The sequence below is a fragment of the Mustelus asterias genome, chromosome 4 (genome assembly GCF_964213995.1).
Source record: "Mustelus asterias chromosome 4, sMusAst1.hap1.1, whole genome shotgun sequence".
Classification (NCBI taxonomy): Eukaryota; Metazoa; Chordata; class Chondrichthyes; order Carcharhiniformes; family Triakidae; genus Mustelus; species Mustelus asterias.
The window spans coordinates 76,709,243-76,736,576 of NC_135804.1; the positions used below are offsets into that span (position 1 = coordinate 76,709,243).

Sequence of the window (27,334 nt, forward strand, 5' to 3'; positions counted from 1 at the left end):
TGCAGTTTTAATTCTGGCCGATATCTGTCTGGTCACTGTGTGTGGATTGATATGTGAAGTAAGATATGAAATCATTGTTCAGATGTTTGGCCCTCCTACATACTCAGACTGTCCTTTGTCAGCCTATTGAATCGTTCAATCCTATCATTTGATTACGGATTATGATTAATTCTGCATCTTACTCAGAACACTTAACTAACTGGAAACAAACTGCACTCCATTGTCCTGAGTAATCACCTCCGGTAAGCCCCATTTTGTAACATATCTAGAATGGAGTAGCATAGTGGTCAGCGCTACTGCCTCACAGTGCCAAGGAGCCAGGTTCGATTCAGGCCTTGGGTGATTATGTTGAGTTTGCATGTTCTCCTGAAGTCTGTGTGGGTTCCCTCTGGATGCTTCAGTTTCCTCCCACAGTCCAAAGATGTGCAGTTTAGGTGGATTGGCCATACTATATTGCACCTTAGTGTCCAAGGCTGTGCAGGTTAGATGGATTGCCCCTCAGTGTCCAAAGATGTGTAGATTAGGTGGATTAGCCATGGTGAGTGTGCAAGGTCGCGGGGTGGGGGCGAGGATGGGGAGAATGGGCTTGGGTGGGATGCTCTTTCGGAGAGTCAGTGCAGACTAGGGCTGAATGGCCTCCTTCATTGACTGAGGTGATGGCTATGGAATTTGTTGTAATGTTTCTGGCCATTTGCGAGATGTATCAATAACAAACAAAAAAAACGATTCCTCAGGGCTGCTCGCACTTGTCCAAAAATATCAACTTGGGAGTTATTGCCGTGGTTTTGTTGGCCATGGAGTCAGTTTAGAGGTACAGTTCACGACTTAGATTTTTCACTACAGTATACAAGCTGTGCAGTTTCTAACAAACTTTTCTAATCAGCAATCTGTTGCTGGCCACCAAGGCTGCTTCTCAGGATCATTGTTTCATCTCAACACAGCTGCCCCTCATGGGCACGATGAAATATAGATTGCTGGTGCACTTTCAGTTCCATGCACAATACACTCATCATTAAACAATTTGGAAGTTCGAGTACTCCGTAATGCAGGGCCAGTTCTTCATCTATTTAGCAAGCTCACTCAATTTTTATATCCTCGCTCGCTTTTTCCTCACGCTGCCTATCGCTGATTCCCCTTTCAAATTCCTTCACATAACAAGGTCCCCAATCACAGTCTTTGATGTTGTAAATTGTGTCAGTATTACCCTGTTTTCTGCGATGGTGTTACAGCTAAACATGTCTGCTACTAGGTTGAAGGAACCTGTGAAAGTATAATGAAGACTATCTATCCATACATAGTAATTGATGACCTGATCCAGCCAACAACGTAGTCAATGCTTGGTGCCATGTGGACAGTGGACTTTCTACTGTAGAGGTACACATGCCAATGAGCAGGCTGATGTTGCTTGCTCTACAGTAGAGTACGTGTGCTGAGATTCTGATGGGTATGACATGTTAGCGATTGGCCATTCCTTCCTTCAGTCACATTTCCTGATGCATCTGTCGTGACAAACATTTCTACGTGTGGATTGACGCAAGAGGACTGGCAGATATGCTATTGAAGGAGGAAATTTTCCAGAAAACCATATTTGTATCATCAAACATATTTACATATTGGACTAATTGGCACCACTCATAACGGGCCAACAATGCAGAGGGGCACCCCCGGATGGATATTCGATCGGGTCCCCCCCTGCACAGCTGAGAGACTCACGAATTTCAGAAACTACGGAAGATCCCTAATCTGCCTAGCAACAGCGCAGCTGCATTTTAAACTGGCCAAGGCAGACATAAAAATCTGATAAACTAAGAGATAAGGATAAAAGGTTAAGAATGAAATACCCCAGACACCCAACAGGACAGGATGACATTAACACTCAATCTCACAAGCAGGAAACACAGACACGGAACAATAGGATCAATTTAAATAAGAGGACACATAGAGATGGTAATGGGAAACGCATTTAGACACCGGGGCAGGACCAAGTAATCCCATTAACACGAACACACACCATACAAATGCTAATCCATGAAACTTCCTAGGGACTTTTGAAACTGACAGACCACTTTATACATTGTGTAAAAAAAGGCATAATCAAATGTTCCCGCGCGAATTTTGGATCCCTATAAAGATCCAGAGCTGATGTGATTTAATTGAGATCAACGTGGCCAAGCCACTGTTTCTGAGCTGGCTACGGGGGTCTCCCTGGGATCCCAGTAATTGTACAATAAAGACACGCTTTGAACCTTGATTTGCGACTCAACTTCTATTCTGCACTGGTAAGGGATATTTCCCTACAACAAAATGGCGTAGTCACGGCAGGATTTGATATCTGACTTCTGACTGATGGCCACAGTTTGAAAGTCGGGATCAAATTTAAACGAATCTGATACAAATCCAGAGCAGTCAAAGGCGAGTGCAGGTCTCCGTTCAAAGTGAGGTACCTTTAAGGGTTAGGGTTTGTCTGTTTTAAGTATTGTTGTCTTGTAGAACTGTATAATCTTGCCTAAGTTTTTAAATTGAAACAGAAGTCCGCACTAAAGAGGTACAGGTCAGAACGACCGCGTGGAAGAAGGTAAGTAACTTTTAACTTTAATAGGAGTAAAGGACCAGAGGTAAAGATAACAGGTTTTGGGCTATTTGATAACAGGAATTAAGACTAATATAAAGATAAGTACCGCATGCAGAACTAATTGGTGTAACTAACCCAGGATTGTAAATGAAACCGCTGTCTGTGCCAAGGCAATAGGACAAGGGAGTGCTTGACTCAAGGTGCCCTACCCTAAACTGGACGTTAAGAGGAGAAATCTCCCACGCTAAGGTTGGGTTTTGAAGCGGGCGCTAAGAGGCACAGGCACTCAGGGTGCAAGGCACGGACAGTGTAAATCGGGTAACAACACTGACTCTGAAGGGACGAACAACCTCAGAGTCGATACAGTTACTAACTATAACAGGGGCTTTGATAACAGAATACATGTGTGTAAGTGTTGAGGAAAAGGGGACCCGATCCATCCTGACCAAGAGACACGACGACGGAGGATCCATTAGGGACCCGGGCGGAGTTTGATAACCTTGTTCGTCTGTAGGGAACACCACAGCCCATAGCAGGATACCCGGTTTTGGGGTAACGGATCAACCCTGCTAGTGGGGGTGGTGGCCGAGCGGGAGGCGTTGTACTTAGAGGGGCTGGGAACAGGGGCGGACAAACCCACTAAACGACCAGCACACATCCCAATAAGACAACACAAAATAGTCCAAGCGTGAGGTGTCAGGAATAGTTGGGGGAGCCCAGGGGAAAGAGACCCACTGGAACCTCACTACGAGGCCCTACAGCAATACAGACGGTGCTGGGGCAGTATCAGTGACAGGAGATAAGGGAGAGAGTTGAGGCACTTTTACTGTAGCAGCCAGCATACGGGGGTTGCAGGACTGCTAGACAGAAAAATGGCAGACCACGTTGTTAAGGGAGAAACTGCAGTAGCTCTCATTTTGAAGTATCTGTTAGCCAGAGAAGCGATTGTTGCAAAGATGAAACGGAACGGGTGGAACGCATCACAAACTTTAGAAGATCAAAGAAAGTGGGTAGACGGAGTTAAACGGGACAAAACAAAAGTAATGGGAGTAATATTAGTGACCCAGTTAGCTGGACTAAGTGAGGAAGTAAATGCCTCAATGGAGGAGAGACACAAAGAGACAGAACAAATTAAAGTATTACAGGAGAGAGTGAGGGAATTAGAACACAGAAGACACACTGCGGAGATAACGCAGAGATCAGAGGAAACGGACCCTCGGCGCCCATACGAGTCAGTGCAGAAACATACAACCGCTCCAGCATCAGAAGAAAACGTAGAAAATTATAATCTAGCGCCAGTCACGAGAGGAGGGACGTTAGCACAACCAAAGGCAACCTATAAGCCTTTTACGCCAGGGGAAAGGCAGCAGATGGATAGGAGAGATCTTAGTTTTTGTATTTCAGTGTGTTTGTGAGATCTGGTAGCTTGTCCAATGTAGGTGGTTGTTGTTGTAATTAGATTGAGAGCAGGGAGCTCTTTGTTCCTGTGGAATGTTTGCTACAGGCAGTGGGTGCAGTACATTGCACCTTGGTTTAGCCTCAGGGGGCTGGGAGAGTGTTAAAACTGTTAAAGATTAAAGTGATAGGATTTCTCGAATTTACTTCTGTTTTGAGTCAATTACAGTTTGAAAGAAAGAAGAATAAAAGCGATTGTCTTAATCAATGTTCTGTATTCTCTTTGAATGTTTTACACTCATCCCAGTCTGAAATGATAAGTTTGAATGAAAAAGGATGTACTGTGGAATGACTTTTGGAAGCTTCCATGTGTATATGTGTGTGTGTGTTTAAACAAAGTGGTTGCGTGGATGCTTTGTTGTTGTTTGTTTTAATGTTAAGAAAGGATTTAAACCTTGGAAGGAAGCATGTGCTCTTTCCTTTGTCTTGAAGTAGAAATTATAAGAGTTAGTTGAGGAGTTAAGAGAAGAAAATAAGTTATTTTGTGGAAAGGTAGAAAAGCAGGAACAAAAGACTGAGGTCTATGAATTAGTTTAAAGTATATCAAGTCAGTGAAATACAGTATTAATCGCAGAATATCGCGATTTGCGAACGTCAGATAGTTTAGTATTCTGAACTAGTTAAAATTATGTACTGCCGTCGGAATTTCATGAGCCATCAAGGTTCAAGGTTTGCCAAATATAAAAGCATTGCAAAGCTTAAAATCTAGCCAGTTAAGAAACCAAAATGTTCCTAATCAAATAACTGGTATGTATTGTACCTGCTTTGATTTTGATTCGGCGCCTGTTACTTTTCCTAGAGTGCGGGGGTTTCGATCTGGAGCTCAGTTTAAAAATAGAAACGGCTTGAATTAAAAGGGTTTGGATATCACGGGTACGATGTGTAAAGTGGTATGATACAACTGCCGCTTGATTATTTTTATTATACAGTATAGCACTGCCATATAGACACAAGAATAACATCAAATCCTGAAAAGCCTTAACCAACTTTGTATGATATATTCATATACTATATTGGGCATTGATAAAGACATAATTATTTTGTGAAGTACTGTGGTGTAGCGCTTGCACGCAAACAAATGATCAAATTAGAGATAGTGTAAGAGTACTCATATAAAGATCGGAACTGTATGGCATGTGATTTTAATGGGGAAAGCGATGTCTTTTGATAAGACTACATACAAATGAATGGATGTATCCGACAATACATCCGAGACCTTAGCACCCAATTGAAGGGGATGCGCCGGTCCGTAATTTCTAATCAGGCACAGGTCGACGCAGAGGGGGACTCAGAAATATTACCAGAGGTCCCAAAAGCCGGGAGCCGGGTATTAACAAAAGTGCTTCCTGCAAAACCAGGATTTGCCCCAAGATGGGACGGACCTTACGAGGTCATTGTTAGCGGAGATACCTGTGCCTGTATAGATATAAGGGGACAGGGGGTCTGGAAACACTGGACCCAATTAAAACTATATGAGGACAAATGAACTAAAAAATACCGTTTTGCTCATTCAACTTCCACAGGAACCAGGACCAGATCTACTATCAAGACGTCGGAACCAACTACTTTTAATTTGATTGCCTGTTTATTTTCTGTATATACTGTAATTGTAAAATACTGTTGAAAAAAAAAGAGCGATATGGGAACAGGGACATATCTGATAATAACCCTGACCATTGTAAATACACTCCAACATATGGGGGTTAGGGGAGCAGAACCACCAATCATGGAAGGAAACCTATTCCTGAAAACACACATCCAGATCTATGGGAATAGGACCGCTTGTTACCCCTCAGCGCGATCAGTAAACTCCCTATTCATCGCAACACCAGGGTGGCTCCCACAAGAGTTATTCACTATTGACACATCGGGGGCACCCTGCAAAGAACATATTGGGTACTTTAAGCAAGGGATACAAGGAAGGTGTGTAGAGCTCATTGAGCCGGGAATTCTAAGGGGGACGGGACCCCAACCGGAGGAGACACATGGGAACTACCCACAATGTTTTAAGGGAGAGGGATGGGGGTGCGTGCATGCCTTTGTCCCTAAAAATGATTCGTGCGCTGAGGCACATTGTGCTCTCCAGGAGTGCCGGGTCCGGGAAGGACACTTCACTTGTGACTGCAAGCAACAAAAATGCATTGCAGTCACCGCGGGTAGGCAGCTTATGTGTGGCAAGTGCAACGGCACCCACGTAAGCTCAGCCTCAGGGACATATCCATTTGATTCTCACCAAGAGGTACAATCAAGTGGACAGTCCAGGGGGAGGGAAGGTTCCACAAGATGGGGCCATGCGGTCAAACGACACCGGGGTAATGCATGTTATCGGGTTAAAGACGGGTACGTGTTTTATTTAAAAATGTATATATGACGGCCACAGACAGGCCTCCAAGGTTCTTTTCCGTAGGGACAATCAGACCTCTCACGGTTCCATGCCCAAGTGAAGGGCATGTCCAGAAACGCATAGTGACCAGGGCCATCAGCGCAGAATTTTGCTCCGACTGGCAGGCCCCTGTCACACTAGGGTCTTCTTTAGGATATGGATTTCTGGGGACACTATCCCTGGGAGGCGCCGCAGGGGTGATCAGTGCCAGTAATAGGAACTTCTTCATATGTGGACTGACCATTTTAGGAAACAACACCCTACAAGCATTAGGCGCAATTGACCAAGAACTCGCAGAACTCAGACTATACACACAACAAACGAGATATGCGGTGGACTATCAGCTAGCCAGACAAGGGGGGGTATGCACCATCATCAAGGAAAAATGCATCACATACGTACACGACGAGACACTAAACATAACAGCAGCCATGTCCGGGATACAAAAGCAATTGGATAACTTTAAACAGGGGTTAACAGGGACTGATGGGTGGTTAGGATGGCTGTTTAACACAGTTTGGGGAGCATATATTATGAAGGGATTAATCCTAGTAGTAGCCATCCTGTTCACACTCTGCCTTGGCCTAACCTGTATTAAAGTGATATGTGCAAATATTACATCAAGAATGCTACCCACTGCCAGTATCCAGATGCAAGAACTTAACAACGACACAGAAGAAGAGGAACAACGGCAAGGACAACAGCTGTACAAATCACTGTTCCTCTGAAGGTCGTCCATGGGGGGTCAGCCATGAATGGCACCCCCTGGACGAGAGGAGGGACTGAAGGAGGAAATTTTCCAGAAAACCATATTTGTATCATCAAACATATTTACATATTGGACTAATTGGCACCACTCATAACGGGCCAACAATGCAGAGGGGCACCCCCGGATGGATATTCGATCGGGTCCCCCCCTGCACAGCTGAGAGACTCACGAATTTCAGAAACTACGGAAGATCCCTAATCTGCCTAGCAACAGCGCAGCTGCATTTTAAACTGGCCAAGGCAGACATAAAAATCTGATAAACTAAGAGATAAGGATAAAAGGTTAAGAATGAAATACCCCAGACACCCAACAGGACAGGATGACATTAACACTCAATCTCACAAGCAGGAAACACAGACACGGAACAATAGGATCAATTTAAATAAGAGGACACATAGAGATGGTAATGGGAAACGCATTTAGACACCGGGGCAGGACCAAGTAATCCCATTAACACGAACACACACCATACAAATGCTAATCCATGAAACTTCCTAGGGACTTTTGAAACTGACAGACCACTTTATACATTGTGTAAAAAAAGGCATAATCAAATGTTCCCGCGCGAATTTTGGATCCCTATAAAGATCCAGAGCTGATGTGATTTAATTGAGATCAACGTGGCCAAGCCACTGTTTCTGAGCTGGCTACGGGGGTCTCCCTGGGATCCCAGTAATTGTACAATAAAGACACGCTTTGAACCTTGATTTGCGACTCAACTTCTATTCTGCACTGGTAAGGGATATTTCCCTACAACACTATCTTCCATCTTATTGATTGGTGGATATGCTATCTTCCATCTTATAGACTGGAGGAGCAGGTCGGTGGGCCAAAAGGTCAACACACCTGCTCCGATTTCTTATGATTTCATTCACCTTTGACTTGTCAAACAATGTTTGCTGCGTGATTGCAGAGTTACATAGTGCATCTTTGCACAGTAGCTTCCAAACAGGCTCAGCGATCTCTGCATATTAAGAATTAATTTGTGATACAAGCTGGTAGTACTGAGGAACTTTACCAACTCTTTCATGTGAGACAGAGTCAGAAGCACATGAATGGTTGTGACAGTGTCAAGTGGAGACTTTACTCCAACTGCTCTCACTGTTCTATAGAAAATCAATTTTGGCAATGTGCATTTGCCACTGTTGAGTCGAGTGAGCAGATTTCCATTTTAAATGGGAGACACTTTCATTTCAAACTGTGTCCCCCAGTTCAATGTGCCCCACAAGGAGAAATATCATCTCAGTACCTACCCTGTCAAGCCCCTTCAGGATTTTTAAAGTTTCAATGAGATCACCTCTCATTCTTCTAAACTCCAGAGAAAACAAACCCAATTTATTCAGCCTCTCATCATAGGATAACTTCCTCATCACAGTGAGCCTTCACTGTACTGCCTACAATGCAAATATATCCTTCCTTAAATATGGAGGCCAAAACTGTGCACTGTATTCAAGGTGTAGTCTCAAAGTCCTGCACAAGTGTAGCAAGACTGTTATTCTTGTACTTCAAAGAACAATTAAAAGTGCAAAATTCTAATGTTAGTATTTTCAGAAAACACGTTTATTGAAGTTTCGCACTCAAGTTTATGTACAAGTCACATATATGGTAATGCTGATGTTGGTTGTTGGCGGGGTCTGGTCAAACAGGCTTCTCGCAAACCACACACCGTGGCATTGTCTCTGTTAAAAGCTTCTGTCAGCAGTTGTTCATTTATTCAGCATGTTGTCGAGCTGTGCCTGTAAAGAAGCCAACTGGAAAAGGAAGGGATAGTGCGTTATGTTCCTCATTTTGATGGATATTGAATACGCTTGGGTGCAAGACAAGTGATTTAAATAAAATCAAACTGACAGCAGCTGTCTAACAATGGTGACAGCCAAATTGTGACATCACTCTAGGAAGTCCTCTGTATGAAATTTGTGATGCTGTTACTGAGAATGGCTACATTTAGTGCTTAGGGAATGAATGGCCACAACTGTGAAGAATGTATGCACAAAGCAAAATAAATTAACCATCTTCACCCAAGGAAGTAGGTGAGATCCTAAATGAATACTTTGCATCAGTATTCACAAAGGAGGGGGACACGTTGATTGATAGTGTCTCAGAGAGATCGCAATTACAAGGGAGGAAGTGTTAGGTGTTTTAGGAAGCATTAAGGTAGACAAATCCCCAGGGCCAGGTGGCATCTGTCCGAGATTACTGAGAGAGACAAGAGATGAAATTGCTGGGCCTCTAACAGAAATTTTTGTTTCTTCATTGGACACAGGTGAGGTCCCAGAGGATTGGAGGATAGCAAATGTGGTCCCGTTATTTAAGAAGGGGAGCAAGGATAACCCGGGTAATTATAGGCCAGTGAGCTTGACGTCCGTGGTAGGGAAATTGTTGGAGAAGATTCTTAGAGATAGGATCTACAACACATTTAGAACTGAATAGTCTCATTAGCGATAGACAACATGGTTTTGTACGAGGGAGGTCATGCCTCACAAATTTGGTTGAGTTTTTTTGAGGAGGTGACGAAAATGATTGACGAGGGAAGGGCCGTGGATGTCGTCTACATGGATTTTAGTAAAGCATTTGACAAGGTCCCTCATGGCAAGCTGGTGCAAAAGGTTGAATCTCACGGGATCAAAGGTGAACTAGTTAGATGGGTACAGAACTGGCTTGGCCATAGAAGACAGAGGGTAGCAGTGGAGGGGTCTTTTTTTGATTGGAGGTCTGAGACTAGTGGTGTTCCGCAGGGCTCTGTACTGGGATCTCTGCTGTTTGTGATATATATATAAATGATTTGGAAGATGATGTAGCTGGTGTGATCAGTAAGTTTGCGGATGACACAAAGATTGCTGGAGTTGCGGATAGTGATGAACATTGTCAGAGAATACAGCAGGATATAGATAGGCTGGAAAATTGGGCGGAGAAATGGCAGATGGAATTTAATCCAGATAAATGCGAAGTGATGTATTTTGGTAGATTTAATGCAGGGGGAGCTATACAATAAATGGCAGAACCATCAGGAGTATAGAAACACAGAGGGATCTGGGTGTGCAAGTCCACAGATCCTTAAAGGTGGCAACACAGGTGGAAAAGGTGGTGAAGAAGGCATATGGCATGCTTGCCTTTATTGGATGGGGCATAGAGTATAAAAGTTTATAGAGCATAAGATTGAAAAGATGATTCTGGATAGGAGCGAAACTAACAGGGTAGTTGTTCTGGGGGACTTTAACTTTACAAATATTGACTGGAAAAGCTGTAGTTCGAGTACTTTAGAGGGGTCAGTTTTTGTCCAATGTGTGCAGGAAGGCTTCCTGACACAGTATGTAGATAGGCCAACAAGAGGCGAGGCCACATTAGATTTGATACTGGGTAATGAACCAGGCCAGGTGTTAGATTTGGAGGTAGGTGAGCACTTTGGTGACAGTGACCACAATTCGATTACGTTTACCTTAGCAATGGATAAGGATAGGTATATACCAAAGGGCAAGAGTTATAGCTGGGGGAAAGGAAATTATGATGCGATTAGGCGAGATTTAGCTGGCATAGATTGGGGAAGGAAACTGCAGGGGATGGGCACAATTGTAATGTGAAACTTGTTCAAGGAACAGCTACTACATGTCCTTGATAAATATGTACCTGTCAGGCAGGGAGGAAGCAGACGTGTGAGGGAACTGTGGTTTACTAAGGAGGTTGAATCTCTTGTGAAGAGGAAGAAGGAGACTTATGTTAAGATGAGACGTGAAGGCTCAGTTAGGGCACTTGAGAGTTACAAGTTAGCCAGGAAGGACCTAAAGAAAGAGTTAAGAGCCAGGAGGGGACATGAGAAGTCTTTGGCAGGTAGGATTAAGGAAAACCCTAAAGCTTTCTATAGGTATGTCAGGAGTAAAAGGATGACTAGGGTAAGATTAGGGCCAGTCAAGGACAGTAGTGGGAAGTTGTGCGTGGAGTCTGAAGAGATAGGAGAGGCACTAAATGAATATTTTTCGTCGGTATTCACACAGGAGAGGGACAGTGTTGTCGAGGGGAGTACTGAGATGCAGGCTGTTGGACTGGACGGGATTGAGGTTCATCAGGAGGTGGTGTTAGCAATTCTGGAAAGGATAAAAATAGATAAGTCCCCTGGGCCGGATGGGATTTATCCTAGGATTCTCTGGGAGGCTAGAGAGGAGATTGCAGAGCCTTTGGCTTTGATCTTTGTGTCGTCATTGTCTACAGGAACAGTGCCAGAAGACTGGAGGATAGCAAATGTTGTCCCCTTGTTCAATAAGGGGAGTAGGGACAACCCTGGTAATTATAGACCTGTGAGCCTTACTTCTGTTGTGGGTAAAGTATTGGAAAGGATTATAAGAGATAGGATTTATAATCAACTAGAAAGGAATAATCTGATTAGGGATAGTCAATACGGTTTTGTGAAGGGTAGGTCGTGCCTCACAAACCTTATTGAGTTCTTTGAGAAGGTGACCAAAGAGGTGGATGAGGGTAAAGCGGTTGATGTGGTGTTTGTGGATTTCAGCAAAATGGTTGATAAGGTTCCCCATGGTAAGCTTTTGCATGAAAATACGGACACATGGGATTGAGGGTGATTTAGTGGTTTGGATCAGGATTTGGCTAGCTGTAAGAAAACAGAGGGTGGTGGTTGATGGGAAATATTCATCCTGGAGTTCAGTTACTAGTGGTGTACTGCAAGGATCAGTTTTGGGGCCACTGCTGTTTGTCATTTTTATTAATGACCTGGATGAGGGCGTAGAAGAATGGATTAGTAAATTTGCAGATGACACTAAAGTCGGAGGAGTGTACACAGTGCGGGGGGAAGTGGCAGGTTACAGAGTGACATAGATAAGCTGCAGAGCTGGGCTGAGAGGTGGCAAATGGAGTTTAATGCGGAAAAGTATGAGGTGATTCACTTTGGAAGGAGTAACAGGAATACAGAGTACTGGGCTAATGGTAAGATACTTGGTAGTGTGGATGAACAGAGGGATCTGGGTGTCCATGTGCATAGATCCCTGAAAGTTGGCACCCAGGTTGATAGGGTTGTTAAGAAGGAGTACGGTCTGTTAGCTTTTATTGGTAGAGGGATTGAGTTTCAGAGCCAGGAGGTCATGCTGCAACTGTACAAAACTCTGGTGCGGCCGCACTTGGAGTATTGCGTACAGTTCTGGTCGCCACATTATAGGAAAGATGTGGAAGTGTTGGAAGGGGTGCAGAGGAGATTTACCAGGATGTTGCCTGGTATGGTAGGAAAATCATATGAGGAAAGGCTGAGGGACTTGAGGTTGTTTTTGTTAGAGAGAAGAAGGTTAAGAGGTGACTTAATAGAGGCATACAAGATGATCAGAGGATTAGATAGGGTGGATAGTGAGAGCCTTTTTCCTCGGATGGTGATGGCTAACACAAGGGGACATAGCTTTAAATTGAGGGGTGAGAGATATAGACAGATGTTAGAGGTGGTTCTTTACTCAGAGAGTAGTAAGGGCGTGGAATGCCCTGCCTGCAGCAGTAGTGGACTCGTCAACATTAAGAGCATTCAAATGGTTATTGGATAAACATATGGATGATATTGGAATAGTGTAGATTAGAGGGGCTTTAGATTGGTTTCACTGGTTGACGCAACATCGAGGGCCGAAGGGCCTGTACTGCGCTGTAATGTTCTATGTTTCTATGTTGCAGTTATATAGAACGTTGGTTAGGCCACATTTGGAATACTGCGTCCAGTTCTGGTCGCCACACTACCAGAAGGAGGTGGAGGCTTTGGAGAGAGTACAGAAAAGGTTTACCAGGATGTTGCCTGGTATGGAGGGTATTAACTATGAGGTGAGATTGAGTCAACTAGGGTTGTTCTCCCTGGAAAGACGGAGGTTGAGGGGCGACCAAATAGAAGTTTATAAAATTATGAAGGGCATAGATAGGGTGAACAGTTGGAAGCTTTTTCCCAGGTCAGAAATGACAAACACAAGGGGTCACAAGTTCAAGGTAAGGGGGGCAAGGTTCAATACAGATATGCAGGGGACATATTTTACACAGAGGGTGGTGGGGGCCTGGAATGCACTACCAAGCAAGGTTGTTGAGGCAGACACGCTGGGATCATTTAAGACTTATCTTGATAGCCACATGAACAGACTGGGAATAGAGGGATACAAACGGATGGTCTAGTTAGGGCTGGGGGGGCGCGCAAACGTCTCGGTTAAGTCCAGGCCATGGACTTTAAAATGTATTTTTCATCATCTCAAGAAGAATTGTCACTTGTATATACGCAATTATGGCAACCAATGGGTGCACAGCGGGATCCCACATAGAGCAATGCGATAATAACTAGATAATCTGTATCAATGATGCTGTTTGAATATTAGTCTGAACTCTAGGGAGATGTCTTTGTGCTGTTCTTCTTCCACCTCAGAGCAGAGGTGGGGGCGTGTATGAGGGGGAAAGCAGTCTGTGGCCAAATTCAACTGATTCATATAAACATCCATCTTGTGTCAGTGATCTCTGTAAACGCCCCCACAAGAGGTGGCAGGAGGATGAGCAGCTGTGTGTGTGAGTGCGAGAGTATGAGATTGCATGAGAGAAAGATGAACTCTCACCTGCAGTTTCTCCTTCTCCTCCTGTTGTTTGATCTCATCGACCACAGCCTGCAGACGATTCTAGAAGAGGAAGCAAAATGGACAAAACCTTTGAGCAATGCACCAACCTCACAGTTACACACCGCACGGTGCAAAGGGTTGCAGAAAATTGTGAACATCCAGCACGGGGTGGGCTTGGAAGAGGCAGAGAGAGAGAAGCGAGGGCGAGGAGGGGCAGGGGCGCCAGGGAGGGGGCAAGGGGCAAGTGTGGGGGGAAGGGGGAAGGAGGGGCACAGTTTAAATTTAAAAAATTTTTTAGAGTATAAAAGCTGGAGTCTGATGATGCAGCTATATAGAACGCTGGTTAGGCCACATTTGGAGTTCTGGTCGCCGCACTACCAGAAGGACGTGGAGGCGTTAGAGAGAGTGCAGAGAAGGTTTACCAGGATGTTGCCTGGTATAGAGGGTCTTAGCTATGAGGAGAGATTGGGTAAACTGGGGTTGTTCTCCTTGGAAAGACGGAGAATGAGGGGAGATCTAATAGAGGTATACAAGATTATGAAGGGTATAGATAGGGTGAACAGTGGGAAGCTTTTTCCCAGGTCGGAGGTGACGATCACGAGGGGTCACGGGCTCAAGCTGAGAGGGGCGAAGTATAACTCAGATATCAGAGGGACGTTTTTTTACACAGAGGGTGGTGGGGGCCTGGAATGCGCTGCCAAGTAGGATGGTGGAGGCAGGCACGCTGACATCGTTTAAGACTTACCTGGATAGTCACATGAGCAGCCTGGGAATGGAGGGATACAAACGATTGGTCTAGTTGGACCAAGGAGCGGCACAGGCTTGGAGGGCTGAAGGGCCTGTTTCCTGTGCTGTACTGTTCTTTGTTCTTACAACAGGGGGAAAGAGAGAACGGCAGAGAGAGGGGAAGGGGCAAAGGGGGTGGGAGAGTGAAAGAGGAAAAGAGAGAAAGAGGGAGACGGGGAACGAGAGTGTCAAAACGGCAGAGAGAGAAATCGAGTGGCAGCGAGAGTGGGGAAGAGAGAGTGTGCGGGGAGGGTTGAGAGAGGGGGACAGGAGAGCTTGAGGGTAAGGAGGGTCCTCATGTAAGGGGGAGGGCCGTCTGGTGGGTCGGAGTTAGGGGGATAGGATTCGGCTAAAGGGAAGGGATTTGGCGAGTGGAGAGTGGAGCAGGTGTTGAAAAAGATCTGGAGTGGTGTGGGATGTGGAGAGGTTGGAGCATATCAGGGAGGAGTGCTGAGGAAAGGGGTGTTCATTTTTAACTAAGGAGTCTGCCCTTTGCCCCAATACTCACCTTCAATGCCAAATTCTCCACTTTCATAATCAGGTCCTCCTGCCTTTTCCTCTTCTCCTGGGTCAGCCGCAATGTCTCTCGCAGTTTCTCAATCTCATATTGGCACTCCAGCACTGCGGAAACAGGAGGGATCACACCAATCACTAACCCAAAGCCAAGTACCTCAATACTGAATCTCAACTCCCCTCTGCCCCTCACCCCCACAAAACCATCTCCATTGACTGGTGTCTGGTGAAAACGGAGGGTGTACATGGTGGCAGAGACCAAGACACAATAAATACACAATAAATGGAATTAGCAGGCTAGGTTCATCTGGACCACACCAACATCATGGCATGTTGTCTAACACGACTGACATTTCACTGTCAACTGAGATTGACTTGTCTAGACTGTGCTCTCTGGAGTGCTGAGCTCCACAGACTAGCAGGAAAGAGTTGGAGGGAGCAGGAGAGTCATTCTCCTGGGATAGATAATTGCAGACAACAAGTTTTACAAATGTGGAAATGAGTATGATGCTGTCCACGGTTGAACAGCCTGCCAATGTACACAATCTGAACTCACACACACCTCAGATAGAAAACCAACAGAGAAAAACCTCTGCCAAGAGGAAGGAAGATAAGTGGGTTAGACACTGCCCTGGTAATGTGCCCACTGTTTAAAGCACTAACTTTACCCATTTGGTTTGATTCCTGCTTTGGCTGCATCTGTCCCTCAGACTCATCGAGCTTCTGCTGCAATCGCCTGGCCAGGTCTTCCTCTGAATCCATGATGTTCAGGTTTTCATCGTCATGACGATCACCTTCATCCTCATCTTCCTCACTGCTGCTGCTGATATCATTGAAGATCTCCCGTAGTTCATCTCTCTCTACTGTAAAACACAGCAAGCAGATTGCTCAGAGATCAGACCACTGCGAGCCTCAGTCATATACTGGCCTGTTACCAAGTCACAAATCAAACCCAGTCTGCTACCCTGTCCCCATCAAACTACCACCATCCCTCCACCTGTCCCCTTCACTCAGCCCTGTGCCCCCTATTTATCCAGCCTGCCCCATATTGTACAGCCACCCCTGCCCCTCTTCGATTTTTCCAGCCGTGTCCCCTCCTTTGCTCAACCCTACTCCCTCCTTCGCCCACCCCTGACTCTGCTAGATGGCTAGATGGGTGGAGAACTGGCTTGGTCACAGAAGACAGAGGGTGGTAGTGGAAGGGTCTTTTTCCGGCTGGATGCCTGTGACTAGTGGTGTTCCGCAGGGCTCTGTATTGGGATCTCTGCTGTTTGTGATTTATATAAACGATCTGGAAGAAGCTGTAACTGGGGTGATCAGTAAGTTTGTGGATGACACGAAAATGGCTGGACTTGCAGAAACTGAGGAACATTGTCAGAGGGTACAGAAGGATATAGATAGGCTGGAAATTTGGGCAAAGAAATGGCAGATGGAGTTCAATCCAGATAAATGCGAAGTGATGCATTTTGGTAGAACTAAAGTACGGGGGAGCTATACGATAAATGGCAGAACCATAAAGGGTGTAGATACACAGAGGGACCTGGGTGTGCAAGTCCACAGATCCTTGAAGGTGACGTCACAGGTGGAGAAGGTAGTGAATAAGGCATATGGCATGCTTGCCTTGATAGGACGGGGCATAGAGTATAAAAGTTGGGGTCTGATGTTGCGGTTGTATAGAACATTGGTTCGGCCGCATTTGGAATACTGCGCCCAGTTCTGGTCGCCGAAAGGACGTGGAGGCTTTAGAGAGAGTGCAGAGGAGGTTTACCAGGATGTTGCCTGGTATGGAAGGGCTTAGTTATGAGGAGAGATTGGGTAAACTGGGGTTGTTCTCACTGGAAAGATGGAGGATGAGGGGTGACCTAATAGAGGTGTATAAAATTATGAAAGGCATAGATAGGGTGAATGGTGGGAAGCTTTTTCCCAGATCGGTGGTGACGTTCACGAGGGGTCATAGGTTCAAGATGAGGGGGGGGGGGGGGAAGGTTTAACACGGATATCAGGAGGACGTATTTTACGCAGAGGGTGGTGGGGGCCTGGAACGCGTTGCCGGGCAAGGTGGTGGAGGCGGACACACTGGGAACGTTTAAGACTTATCTAGATAGCCATATGAACGGAGTGGGAATGGAGGGATACAAAAGAATGGTCCAGTTTGGACCAGGGAGCGGTGCAGGCTTGGAGGGCCGAAGGGCCTGTTCCTGTGCTGTATTGTTCTTTGTTCTTGCTTTACTTAGCCCTACCATCCCATTCGCCCAGTCCTAATGTTCATTAGTCCACTGCTCCCCAATGCATTCATTCACCCCTGCCCAACTCTCCATTGATTCACCGAGTTCTGCCCTGTTCAGCAAGGTACCTGCTGAGGTGTGGCCTTGTTTGTGTCCAGATGATCCTGGCGATGAGCTGTCGAGGTTTGGTAGTGAGCCCTGGTTCTCTACTTCCTTTGTTTCATCCTCCGCTATAACCTCCCACCCTACACAAGGTCAGGGTTAAGGAACAGATCACAGCAAACAACACCAATCAGGCATTAGCAGCTCTCCTCAACATACACTGGAGAAAGTTAAAGTCCTTCAGGAACCAGGTTATAACAGCACAGGACAGTGAAATAAAGAAACTTGCTCTTATAGGGTCTACAAGGGTGGGCACAGCATGTTACTGCTTGTGCAGGATTGTAACATTCATTATTCCATCTGCTCAATATGCATCCAGTATTCACCTCACTAATGTGGAAGGAAAACAAATTTTATTTTAAAATGCCCAGAGTCTGTGACACAAAATGTGAGCAAAAAGTGTCCAGCCTTTCCCTCACAAGCCCTGCCTCTATTTTTAAAACACCTTAAGTCATCTCAAAATCTCCGTGTCATCTTTCCTGAGTGAGCTCTCTGCATATACCCTGAACCATCAATGCACTGAAATCAAAATTCATTGTACTGTCTGATATTACTCATTGATGAAAGGAGCTCCAAACTGAAAATGTTTCTCAACCTCACCTTCTTCTCTTTCACCGAGTTAACACCCAGGTTAATGTTATAAAACTGCTTTGGATCATTGCCCTTTACTTGTGTTGTCTTCTAGCTGGATGAAGTTTCATTTTTCTTAAAACTATTTACATCCAAGACCTCATGGTAAATAGATTGCTCTCTGGACACAGACTGTTGTGTGCCTTGGATCCACTTTCCCCCTCCCCATATCAACCGTACATCATCATTAACATTTTTAAATTAACTATTAACCCTTTACTCTACAAAAACTGCACGTTCTTGATTTCATAGAATCCCTAGAGTACAGAAGGCCATTCAGCCCATCGAGTCTGCATTGACCACAATCCTACCCAGGCCCTATTCCCGTAACCCCACATATTTACCCTGCTAATCCCCTGACACAAGGGTCAATTTAACATGGCCAATCAACGTAACCCACACATCTTTGGACTGTGGGAGGAAACCGGAACACCAGGAGGAAAGCTTCGCAGACACGGGGAGAACGTACAAACTCCACAGACAGTGACCCAAGGCCGTTATTAAACCTGGGTCCCTGGCACTGTGAGGCAGCAGTGCTAACCACTATGCCACCCATAAATTGGATTCTCCTTTCTTCTTCTCAAGCTGCTAATGCTTGCACCTCTTGAGCTTTCACTTATTAGAAAACAATAACACAAAGAGCCAGTTAGACGAGAAAAAAGTTGATAATGACTGACTCTTGATTGTTAACTCCGACATAATGAATATTGATCAAACTATTTACAATTGCAAGGTCATTCAGCAAGGAATGGTGAGGTATGAAATCACTGGTTTAATCCAAGTTGCCATAACCAAATCATGAAAGAGGAAGTTAAAGAGAGCACATTAAGTAGCAAAGGCAGTGTCAGTAATCCTAGTACCAGACAGGTCAGTCAAAAGCAAGACAGAGAGCAAGGGAAGTCCGGATTAAGCTGCATCTATTTCAATGCAAGAGGCCTGACGGGCAAGGCAGTACTGAGAGGGGATATATCCGAGGGTTCCGCCACTGAGTCTATATGGAACTGAGAAATAAGGAGGAAATCACTTTGATAGGGTTGTACTGTAGGCCCCCAAATAGTCAGCAGGAAATTGAGGAGCAAATATGTGAGGAGATTACAGATAGCTCCAAGAAAAATAGGGTGGTAACAGTCGGGGATTTTAACTTTCCCAACATTGACTGGGCCAGCCATAGTATTAGAGGGTTGGATGGAAAGAAATTTGTTGTGTGTATTCAGGGGGAATTTCTCATTCAGTATGTGGATGGCCCGACTAGAGGGGGGGCAAAACTTGACCTCCTCTTGGGAAATAAGGAAGGGCAGGTGACAGAAGTGCAAGTGAGGGATCACTTTGGAACCAGTGACCATAATTCTATTAGTTTTAAGATAGCTATGGAGAATGATAGGTCTGGCCCAAAAGTTAAAATTGGGGCAAGGCCAATTTTGATAGTGTCAGGCAGGAACTTTCAAAAGTTAATTGGGGGAGTCTGTGGGAAGGCAAAGAGACGTTTGGAAAGTGGGAGGCTTTCAAAAGTGTGTTAACCAAGGTTCAGGGTAAGCACATTCGTCTTAGACTGAAGGGCAAGGCTGGTAGAAGTAGGGAACCCTGGATGACTCGGGATATTGAGGCCCTGGTCAAGAAGAAGGAGGTACATGGCATAGGAAGCTGGGATCAAGTGAATTCCTTGAAGAGTATACGGGGTGCAGGAGTAGAGTTGAGAGAGAAATCAGGAGGGCAAAAAGGGAACATGAGATTGTTTTGGCAGATAAGACAAAGGAGAATCCAAAGAGCTTCCACAAATACAAAGGCCAAAAGAGTAACTAGGGAGAGAGTAGAGCCTCTTAAGGATTAACAAGGTCACCTATGTGTGGATCCACAAAAGGTGGGTGAGATCCTAAATGAATATTTCTCATCAGTATTTACTGTTGAAAAAAGCATGGGTGTTAGGGAACTTGGAGAAATAAATAGTGATGTCTTGAGGAGTGTACAAAATACAGAGGTGGTGGTGCTGGAAGTCTTGAAACGCATCAAGGTAGATAAATCCTTGGGACCTGATGAAGTGTATCCCAGGACATTGTGGGACGCTAGGGAGGAAATTGCAAGTCCCCTAAGCAGAGATATTTGAATCATCGATAATCACAGTTGAAGTGCCTGAAGATTGGAGGGTGGCAAATGTGCAAATGTGCCTTTGTTTAAAAAGGGCTGCAGGGAAAAGCCTGGGAACTACAAGCCAGTGAGCCTCACATCTGTGGTGCTAAGTTGTTGGAAGGTATTTTGAGAGACAGGATCTACAGGCATTTAGAGACGCAAGGACTGATTAGGGACAGTCAGCATGGCTTTGTGAGTGGAAAATCATGTCTCACAGATTTGATTGAGTTTTTTGAAGGGGTAACCAAGAAGGTAGATGAGGGCAGTGCAATTGATGTTGTCTACATGGACTTTAGCAAGGCCTTTGACAAGGTACCACATGGGAGGTTGTTGCTTAAAGTTAAATCTCTCAGGATACAGGGGGCGAGGGTGGTTGTGGAGGGTTGTTTTTCAAACTGGAGGCTGTGACCAGTGGTGTGCCTCAGGGATCAGTGCTGGGTCCACTGTTATTTGTCATTTATATTAATGATTTGGATGAGAATATGGGAGACATGGTTAGTAAATTTGCAGATGACACCAAGATTGGTGGCATAGTGGACAGTGAAGAAGGTTATCTCGGATTGCAACGGGATTTTGATCAATTGGGCCAGTGGGCTGACGAATGCAAATGGAGTTTAATTTAGATAAATGCGAGGTGATGCATTTTGGTAGATTGAACCAGGGCAGGACTTAATGGTCGGGCATTGGGGAGAGTTACAGAACAAAGAGATCTAGGGGTACAGGTTCATAGCTCGTTGAAAGTGGAGTCATAGGTGGACAGAGTGATGAGGTTTCATTGGTCAGAACATTAAATACAGGAGTTGGGACATCTTGTTGAAGTTGTACAAGACATTGGTAAGGCCACACTTGGAACACTGTGTATAGTTCTGGTCACCCTATTATAGAAAGGATATTATTAAATTAGAAAGAGTTCAGAAAAGATTTACTAGGATGCTCCCGGGACTTGATGGTTTGAGTTGTAAGGAGAGGTTGGAGAGACTGGGACTTTTTTCTCTGGAGCGTAGAAGGCTGAGGGGTGATCTTAGAGGTCTATAAAATAATGAGGGGCATAAATCAGCTAGTCAATATCTTTTCCCAAAGGTAGGGGAGTCTAAAACTAGAGGGCATAGGTTTAAGGTGAGAGGGGACAGATACAAAAGGGTCCAGAGGGGCAATTTCTTCACAGAGGGTGGTGAGTGTCTGGAACAAGCTGCCAAAGGTAGTAGTAGAGGGGGTACAATTTTGTCTTTTAAAAAGCATTTAGACAGTTACATGGGTAAGATGGGTATAGAGGGATATGGGCCAAATGCAGGCTATTGGAACTAGCTTAGGGGTTTAAAAAAAAAGGGTGGCATGGACAAGTTGGGCCGAAGGGCCTGTTTTCATGCTGTAAACCTCTGACTCTAAAGGGCTTACATTAATATAGCACAAAGAAAGGGCAATGTTTCTAAAGAGGACTCACCTGCCAGAAGCACAACACACCGAATGAAGTTTATTATGTCTCCTCATAAGAACTAGATACCAGGACTGGGCCACTCAGCCTACAAACATGCCCTGCCATTCAGAAAGATAATGGCTGATCCAATTGTGGCCTTAATTCCACTTTCCTCCCTGTCCCCCATAATCCTCGACTCCCTTGTGGAGAAAGAATCTACCTATCATAGTGTGAGGTTATCCATTTTGGCAGAAAAAAATAGAAAGGCAAATTATCTAAATGGAAAGCAGATTCAAAAATGCGTTTAGGCAAAGGGATCTGGTTGTCTTTGTTCATGAATCACAGAAAGTTGCTATGCATGTACAACATGTAATAAAAAAGGCAAATGGAATGTTAGCATTTATTGCAAAAGGACAGGAGTATAAAGGTAGAGGTGTTGTTGCAGAAGTACAAGGTGTTGGTGAGACCACAACTGGAATAGTGTGTCCAATTTTGGTCGCCTTATTTGAGGAAGGATGTGGCGGCATTGGAGGCAGTTCAGAAGAGGTTCGCCAGATTGATTCGGGGGATGAAAGGGTTGACGTCTAAAGAGAGATTAAATGGTTTGGGCTTATACTCGCTTGAGTTTAGAAGGGTGAAAGGGGATCTGATTGAGGTATATAAATTCTAAAAGGGATTGATAGAGTAAATATAGACCAAATGTTGCCTCTTATGGGGCAATCTAGAACAAGAGGTCACAGGTATAGGTTGAGAGGAGGTAGATTTAAAACTGAGATATAGTATACTGGTTAGTATCCTCGTCTTTCACGCGGGAGACCTGGGTTCAATTCCCTGACGAGGTGCTGCAAACTTTCCTGACTGTGTCCGGAGAGGGAATCAGCCAGGGAAGCATAGCGGCAAGCACTACTGCCTCACGGTACCGGGGACCCAAGTTCGATTCCGGTCTCGGGTGACTGTTTGTGTGGAGTTTGCATGTTCTCCCCGTGTCTGCATGGATTTCCTCCAGTTTCTTCCCACAGTCCAAGGATGTGCGGGTTAGGTTGATTGGCCATGGTAAATTGTCCTATGTCAGGGGGACTAGCAAGGTAAATACGTGGGATTCGGGGGATAAGGCCAGGGTGGATTGGATTGCAGACTTGAAGGGCCAAATGGCCTCCTTCTGTACTGTAGGGATTCTATTCTATGAGGAGGAATTACTTCTCGCATAGGGTGGTGAATTTGTAGAATTCGCTGCCCCATAGCGTGGTGGAGTCCGAATCATTAAATGGTTTCAAGGAGATAGATATACTTCTAATAAACAACAGGTTAAAGGACATGGGAAACAGGCAGGGAGGTGGATTGGAGACCAGGGAGAGATCAACAATGATCCAGAATTGGAGCAGGCTTGGAGGGCTGAGTTTGCCTACTTCTGCTCCTAATTCCTATGTTCCTATGTAAATCTGCCTAACTCAATCTTTAACATATTCAGTGACCCAGCCTTTATTGATCACTGGGGAAGAAAATTCTAAACACTCAAAATCATAGAAACCCTACAGTACAGAAAGAGGCCATTCGGCCCATCGAGTCTGCACCGACCACAAATCCTTAGAAGAAATTTCTCCTCATCTCCATCTTAAATGGGAGATCCCTCATTTAAAATGAGGTGCCACCTGGCTGGAGATTTCCCCAGGTGAAAAATCTTCTCAGCATCCACCCTGTCAGGCTCACAAGATGTTATGTTTTAATAAGATCACCTCTCATTCTTCTAAACTTCAAACAGTGTAGGCCAAAACTAGTCAACCTTTCCTCATATAACACCTTCATCCCAGGAATCAGCCACATGAACCTTCTCTGAACTGCTTCCAACTTAAGTACATCCTTCCTTAAGTAAGGAGACCAAAACTGTACACAATACTTGAAGTACAATTTCACAGATACCCTAGTTACTACAGTTGTAAGACTTTCCTAACTTTTATATGCCATCCCCTTTGCAATAAAGACACATTCCATTTGTCGTCCCAAAAACTTACCATATCTACATGTTAATTTTTTGAGATTCATGCATAAGGACAACCAGACCCCTCTGTACTGCAGCACAATGTTGTCTCTACCTAAATAAGTTTGATTTTGTTTTTTACAACCTCACATTTACCCACATTATACTCAATTTGCTAAATGTTTTCCCACTCCTTAACCTATTTACATCCCTTTGCAGACTCGTTGTATTCCCTTCACCTCTCTTTGTATCATCAGCAAATATGGCTACAATACAGTTGGTCCTTCCACCCAAGCCACTAATATAAATTGTAAATAGCTGAGGTCCCAGGGTTGAACCCTGCCACACTCCACTAGTTACAGCCTGCCAACCCGAAAATGATCTATTTATCCTGACTCTCTCTTCCTTATTAGCTAACCAATCCTCTATATATGCTAATCTATTTCCCACAACATCACAAACTCTCATCTAGTGTGGTAACCTTTAATATGGCACCTTATCAAATGTCTTTTTGAAATCCAAACACACTACATATATTGCCTGCCCTTTATTACAGCCTTGAAGAACTCTAATAAATTTGTCAAACTCTATTTCCCTTTCACAAAACCATGTTGGTTCTGCCTGATTGTATTATGATTTTCTAAATGTCCTACTACAACTTCGTTAAGAGTGAATTCTAGCATTTTCGCAATAACAAATGTTAGGCTAAATGGCCTATAGTTCCTGTTTTCTGTCTCCCTCCTTCTTTGAATAAAGGTATTACATTTGGGGTTTTCCAGAATTAGGAAATTTTAGAAGATTACAACCAATGCATCCACTACCTGTGCAGCCACTTCTTTTAAAATCGTGGGATACAGGCCTTCAGGCCCAGGGCATTTGTCAGTCTTTAGTTCCATTCGTTTTCCTAATTATTCTTTGCTGGTTTCCAAAATTTTCCCAATCTTCTAGCCTACCATAATCTTTGCAGCATCGTATATTTTTTTCAATTTAATACTGTCCTTAACTTCCTTAGTAAGAAGTCTCACAACACCAGGTTAATGTCCAACAGGTTTATTTGGTAGCAAATACCATAAGCTTTCGGAGCACTGCTCCTTCGTCAGATGGAGTCACACTCCATCTGATGAAGGAGCAGTGCTCCGAAAGCTTATGGTATTTGCTACCAAATAAACCTGTTGGACTTTAACCTGGTGTTGTGAGACTTCTTACTGTGTTCACCCCAGTCGAACGCCGGCATCTCCACATCTTAACTTCCTTAGGCAGCCACAAATGTTGCATCCTTCTCATTGCATCTTTCTTTCTCAATGGAATATATCTTTGTTGAGAGTTAGGAGATATCTCTTAGTATCTTCCATTGTCTCTCTACTATCTTATTTTTCAACCTATTTTCCCAGTCACTAGTTTCTCAGTCCACTTTAACCAAATGTTGTCTTCATAACTGCAATTGTCTTCAAGTTTAAGATGCTTGTTTCGTAGCCACTTTACTAACCAACAAATTGAATGTGAAATTTGACCATGTTATGATTACTCCTACCTACATAATTCTTTACAATTATGTAATTTATTAATCGTGTCTCATAGCTTGTTTCCAGGTTGGTTTCAGAACATATTATTCTAGAAACTATCCCAAATATACTCTATGAATTTATCCTCCAGGCTATCTTTGCTAATTTGTTTTATCCAATCGATATGAAGATTAAAATTGCACACAATTATTCCAGTACCTTTTCTAGAAGCCCACATTATTTTGTGATTTATATGCTGTATTACAGTGGCTCTACTGTGAGAGGAGCCTAAACATGATTCACAACAATGACTTATTCCTTTGCTGTTCCTTATCTCCACCCAAACAGATTCTACATCTTGATCTTCTGAGCCAAGAACATTTTTCACCACTGTACAGATCCCATCCTCGATGGACAAAGTTCCCTCACTTTCCTTTCTTAATGTCCTTCCAAAACGTCAAATGCTCTTGAATATTCAGCTTCCAGCTTTGGTCACCATGCAACCATGCTTCCGCAATATCTATCATATCATACTAATTTATGTCCATTTCTGTTATCTATTCAGTCTTGTTAGTATGAGCATTCGGGTAAAGAGCCTTTAATTCCATCTTTTTAATATTTTTCTCTACTTTGACCTCATTTGCTGTTGCACATTTGTTTGTACACTCTGCCCCTTCCTGTCACGTTCTGGTTATCATTACTCGTATTGCTATCCCCCATTATTGCCGTGTCCTTTCGCTTTAAATTTCCAAATTACCGCTCTCGCTCACCCCACTATTAAATTTAAAGCCCCCCCCTAGTTATATGATTCACAGAACACTCGTCAAGGTATGGTTCAGGTGAATATCATCCCAAACGTACATGTCCCTCCTTCCCCAATACTGATGCCAATTCCACATGAATTAAAACCTATTTCTCCAACCAATCTCTCGGATTTTATTTACCCTATGTTAATTTACATGCGGCTCATGTAATAATCCAGAAATGGTTGCCTTGGAGGTTCTGCTTCTTAATTTAACCCCTAACTACTCATACTCACTCAGCAGAAGTCACTCAGTCTCTGTTACTGGCACCCGCGTGGACTATGAAAACTGGATCCTTGCTCTCCCACTCCAAGTTCATCTTCAGTTCCAAGAAGATGTCCTCAACATTGGCAGAGGACAGGCAGCACAGCCTGTCAGTATCAGAGAACAGTACCTATCGCCAAACTATGCTGTTCCTAATTCAACTACATTCCTGTTACTTCACCTAGTTGAATAGCTCCTTGCACTATGGTGCTATGGTCAGTTTGCTATCCTCCCTGAAGTCATAGCTCCTGTCCATGCAAACTGCTGTTGTACAATGCAAGGGTTGAGGTTCTTCCAAAGTTACCTCTGGATCCTCATACCGGGCCTCAGTTGCAGTCACACCCTCGTGTCCCTGACCCCTGACCAAATCTAAAGTGCTTATGCAAAGGGATGTGACTTCCTCTTGGAACTAAGTGTCCAGGTAACTTTCCTCACCCAATGCAGCAGAGTGTCTGAAACACAGACACGAGCTCGTCAACTCTGAGTCAAAGTTTTTTAAGCTGCAGACGTGCTTGCCATGGATCACATTGGCGTGCACCAGCTCCCATATGCTACAGCTGCAACATGTCACCTGCTCTGCCATCTTTATTGTGTTTTATTTGACTACCTAGGTTTCAAGTTTAGAACAATCACTCAAGCATCTGTAGTGATACTGAGGAGTTTAACTAGCTTAGCTATCAATTTCATACAATACTTATGTCTGCCCACTACCAGCTTAAACCACTACATTAGTTTAAAGAGAATAAACCCTTAAAATTCACCAATCACCTAATTAATGCTTCTAAGCTCCAGCACTCAGATCTTGCTGTTGCTAACTTCCTCTCATGGATCATTCCTTGTTCAAACTCCCCGAGTTAAATACACTGGTCTCAAGGTAACTAAGTCAAGATGGACTTAGTGCAACTACTCAAAAAGGAATGCTAGCACTTAAAAAGGAAAGTTTCAATCGCAGAGTGCTATTCCCACCAAAGAGGGTTACTGGTACTGAACTGAGGAGAAATGTTTCCCCTCAGAGGAATGCTACCATGAAGAGGAAAATTCCCCCCCCCCCCCCACCCCCAGGAGGAACACACACACCCCTCACCTGTTCCAGAGAGGAAATCTCCGAACACTCCCACTGCAGAGGAACGTTCTCCCCTAAAAGGGAGCACTCCCCCTAGAGTGGAGCACCTGCCCACAGAGGAACCCAAC

At 44.3% G+C, this 27,334-nt stretch overlaps 1 protein-coding gene across 1 annotated transcript in view; it reads right to left on the bottom strand.

Annotated features, from left to right (window-relative positions):
- Positions 1–8,717: 8,717 nt before the first annotated feature.
- The window catches only part of taf7 (TAF7 RNA polymerase II, TATA box binding protein (TBP)-associated factor), a 53,379-nt gene continuing 34,762 nt past the window's right edge, over positions 8,718–27,334 (bottom strand). The window contains exons 9-13 of the mRNA XM_078211208.1: positions 17,398–17,514; positions 15,713–15,907; positions 15,040–15,152; positions 13,746–13,805; positions 8,718–8,930 (exon numbers count right to left, since the gene is read on the bottom strand). Coding sequence (XP_078067334.1) covers positions 8,886–8,930; positions 13,746–13,805; positions 15,040–15,152; positions 15,713–15,907; positions 17,398–17,514 — 530 coding nt within the window. The 3' untranslated portion in view covers positions 8,718–8,885. The remainder of the gene's footprint in view (positions 8,931–13,745; positions 13,806–15,039; positions 15,153–15,712; positions 15,908–17,397; positions 17,515–27,334) is intronic.